Source organism: Gracilinanus agilis, chromosome 1, assembly GCF_016433145.1.
Source record: "Gracilinanus agilis isolate LMUSP501 chromosome 1, AgileGrace, whole genome shotgun sequence".
Taxonomy (NCBI): Eukaryota; Metazoa; Chordata; class Mammalia; order Didelphimorphia; family Didelphidae; genus Gracilinanus; species Gracilinanus agilis.
Window position 1 is genome coordinate 598,196,501 of NC_058130.1, and position 3,949 is coordinate 598,200,449.

At 45.5% G+C, this 3,949-nt stretch overlaps 1 protein-coding gene across 1 annotated transcript in view; it reads left to right on the plus strand.

Annotated features, from left to right (window-relative positions):
- Positions 1-920: 920 nt before the first annotated feature.
- The window catches only part of NHLRC1 (NHL repeat containing E3 ubiquitin protein ligase 1), a 4,892-nt gene continuing 1,863 nt past the window's right edge, over positions 921-3,949 (plus strand). The window contains exon 1 of the mRNA XM_044658132.1: positions 921-2,162. Within this exon, the coding sequence (XP_044514067.1) occupies positions 921-2,138 (1,218 nt within the window). The 3' untranslated portion in view covers positions 2,139-2,162. The remainder of the gene's footprint in view (positions 2,163-3,949) is intronic.

Genomic DNA, 3,949 nt, shown 5'->3' on the forward strand with positions numbered 1-3,949 from the left:
AGAGAGAGAGAGAGAGAGAGAGAGAGAGAGAGAGAGAGAGAGAGAGAGAGAGAGAGAGAGATGAGAAGAGGGCCCAGCACAAAGCCCTGGGAAACACCCATGCTAAGGGAACAGAAAATAAATGAGGAGACTCCAGAAAGAAGGCAAGAAGCAGTATAAAATATAAACCTTGGAAAGGGCTCATTTCTCATTGTCAACTATTCCCCTAAAAGCCCTTTCTGACTCTTTAGACAAAGTAATTTCTCTCTCCCAAACTCATTACTAATTTCCTGTGCCATTCATTGGGCAATTCATTAGAAGCTTCCTGGAGACAGCTCCTCCTTCCCTCCCTCTCCTAGATGGTCCAGTGTTGGACCCGGAGTCTGGAAAATCTGGATTCAAGTTTGGCTTCCAACACTTACTAGAAGTATGAGGCAAGTCACTCTTGTCTGCTTCAGTGTTTCCTAACTGTAAACTTCTCTTATTTCTTTCCTTCCTGATTGGCTACTATGTTATCAGCACAGTTCTAGATAGGGAGAGAGATACAAAGAAGTATAAGACCCAATCCCTGTCTTTCAACATTAACTTTTCCTAGCTATTTAGAGCTCTGTGGATATATAACTTATCTCCACACCTAGGTTATAAACTGCTTGTGTCAGCTGCTTCTCCGTAACCCCTTGTTGGTGCCCACCCTGTGGTGGTGACCCAATAAAAACTGGATGAATCATTGGGCTTTTAGGATGCTCTGGTGTTCACCAGAGGGCAGCAGACAGCAGCAAATGCGTTCCAGCTGGCTCCTGGGCAGCCTCTGACGTCGCAGACCCAGTGACATTCCAGCGCTCGGTCGAGGGCAGCGTGGGGACAGCGTCACGCCACCCTGCCCGTGAGGAAAAGGTCTGGAGGGCCTGGGGGGAGGGGGAGAAGCCCTCCCCGGCCTCAGCATGTCTGCAGAGGCTTCCGACAGAGAGCCGGCTCTGAGGGCTCTGGTGAGGGAAGCCGAGGTCAGCCTGCTTGAGTGCAAAGTGTGCTTTGAAAAATACAGCCATGAGAAAGACCGGAGGCCCAGGAACTTGACCTGTGGCCATGTGGTCTGCCAGGGCTGTGTGACTGCTCTGACGCAGCCCCGGAATCGCACTCTCGAGTGCCCTTTTTGCAGGAAAGCGGGCAAGAGCTCCGAGACCAGTGACTGCCTCCCGCTGCTGCAGTTCCTCGAGCTCCTGGACCCCGTGCTCCGCGTACCCCCATCCGCAGGGCCCGGGGCGGCCAAGGGACCGGGAGACCCGACAGCCAACTGGGTCCCCGGGGCTCTAACCTGCTGCCATTCCTTTGGGGGTTGGGGGACCCTTATCAACCCCACTGCGATGGCCGTGTGCCCGAGGTCCGGGAGGGTGATCATAGTGCATGACGGCAGGAAAAGGGTGAAGGTATTTGACTGCGACGGAATATGTAGCCATCAGTTTGGAGAAAAGGGGGAGGCCGCCCAGGACGTCCGGTATCCGCTGGGTGTCACAGCCACCTCTGACGGCCACGTGGTCATCACCGATGCTGGGGACCGTTCAGTGAAAGTGTTTGATTTTTCAGGGCATCATAAGCTGGTCATTGGAGGTCGCTTCTCTTTGCCTTGGGGTGTGCAGACCACCCAGCAGAAGGAAGTTCTGGTGTCTGATGCTGGGGCAGGGTCGCTTCACCTCTTGGTGGTTGACTTTCAGAAAGGGGAGCTTAGGAGGGCGGAAAGGCTCCTGGCTCATCTCTGCAACCCCAGAGCCCTAGCTGTGTCTCAGCTCACTGGGGCCATCGCCATAACGGAACATCTGCTAGCCCAGGGGCCCTGCCCTCCCAGCACCAGAGTGAAAGTGTTCAGCCCTGGCTTGCAGCTCCTGGGCCAGGTGGACACTTTTGGCCTGAGCCTCTTCATTCCCTCCAAAATAGATGTCACTGCCGTGACCTTTGACCACCAGGGGAATGTCATTGTTGCTGATACAGCTACCCAAGCTATAGTGTGCTTAGGGAAACCTGAGGAGTTTCCAGTCTTGAAGCCTATCATTACCCAAGGGCTTTCTTACCCTGTGGCATTGACTTACACAGAAGATAACTCCCTTCTTGTCCTAGACAGTGGAGTCCATGCTGTAAAAGTCTATAAAACTGACTGCTCATTCTAGGCAGATAAATGCACATGTACAAATGTATGTACTCTTATTTAAAGATCTAATTTATTTCATTTGGATTTCATAAAGAAAAGACCTTAGAGGTTGTCCAGGGGTAGAAAGAGGAGCTTGTGATTTCATCAAGTCAGCATAATTGTTTTTCCTCTGATAGTACTCCTGATGAAATTACTATGGACCTTGCTCTTCTGAGCAAGAAAAACAAAAAAGCTTATTCCAAAAAGGCAGAGACTATATCTTCTTCATTTTCTGCATGGCACAAGATTCTTAACAAATAGGAACTGCTTAATTAGTTGATGGGAAAAGGTCTGAGCTGGCTGCCAATTTTTCAAATATTGTAGAACTCTGTTGGTGTTAGTGACCCTGGACGTTTATTTTGTGGTAAGGATACTGCAGTATATAGTACTGTGTAACCTTAACTCACTAAATCATTTTATTAAATGCAGTTAGGTAGTCTAGGAAAAGGATATGGAAGCTGGAATTAGAAAGGTCTGAGTTCAAATCCAGCCTCAGATACTTACCAGCTGCATGACACTAGGCAAGTCATTTAATCTCTGCCCGCTGCCTGATTTGTAAAGTAGAAGCAGCACTTATATCCCAGAGTTATAGAGAGGATAAAACTGAATATATGCAAAGTGCTTTGCAAATCTATAAATACTAACTGCTATTATTATTATTATGACAATAATAGAACTAATCATTAAAGGTTAAACAATTTTACTATATTCATCTGGGACTTTAACATTTTTTTAAAAGCACTTCCCTCAGCAACCACGTAGGACAATAGATCATAACCTTTTTTGTATCATAGATAGACCAGATTTTGGGGAGGTCTGGTAAAGTCTATGACCCCTTCTCAACATTTTCTAAATGCATAAAGACATAGGATTACAAAATTATATTGAATTATATTAGAATAGAGTTGTCAAAAAAAATTTTTTGACACAAGTTCATGGATCCCTACTCTAAGGCAAGTATTATTCAGTTGTTTTTCAGTAGTGTCTGATTTTTCATGGCCCTATTTAGGGTTTTCTTGGCAAAGATGTTGTAGTGGTTTGCCATTTCTTCCCTAGCTAATTTTACAAACAGGGTGAAGTGACTTTTCCAGAGTCACATAGCTAGTAAGTGATTGAGGCTGATTTTAAACTGAGGAAGAAGGGTCTTCCTGACTTCAGGCCTGGCACTCTATCCACTGCACCACTTACCTGCCCTAAAAGTATTATTATTCCCATTTTCCAGTTGAGGGATAATTCCTCAATTGGAGGAATTAGCAGTTCAATTCAGTTCAGAGAGTTTATAGTTTGCCTATAGTAATAAAACTATTAAATGTCAAAGCAAGCTAGTCTCCTGGCATCCAGTCCAGGGCTTGCTCCACTGTACCATGCTGCTGTTTACATGTTGGACATCTTTGACTTGACCAACTGAAATTCATGGTATGATGAAGCAATTTTATAAGGAAGATTTACTCTGTATGATTTGAAACTTGTTCCATTTGTTGCAAAATTCTCAAAAAGCTATACTCTTTTATTATTCTAAATCAATATCTAGTACTGTCCTAGGTACTCAATAAATACTCATTGAATTGATTCAAAGTCTGGACTACTAATGTTGCAAATATTTATCTGAAAGGTGGAGGAAGCCTGTCTTCCTTCCTTCCTTCCTTCCTTCCTTCCTTCCTTCCTTCCTTCCCTCCTTCCTTCCTTCCTTCCTTCCCTCCTTCCTTCCCTCCTTCCTTCTTTCCTTCCTTCTTTCCTTCCTTCTTTCCTTTCTTTCTTTCTTTCTTTCTTTCTTTCTTTCTTTCTTTCTTT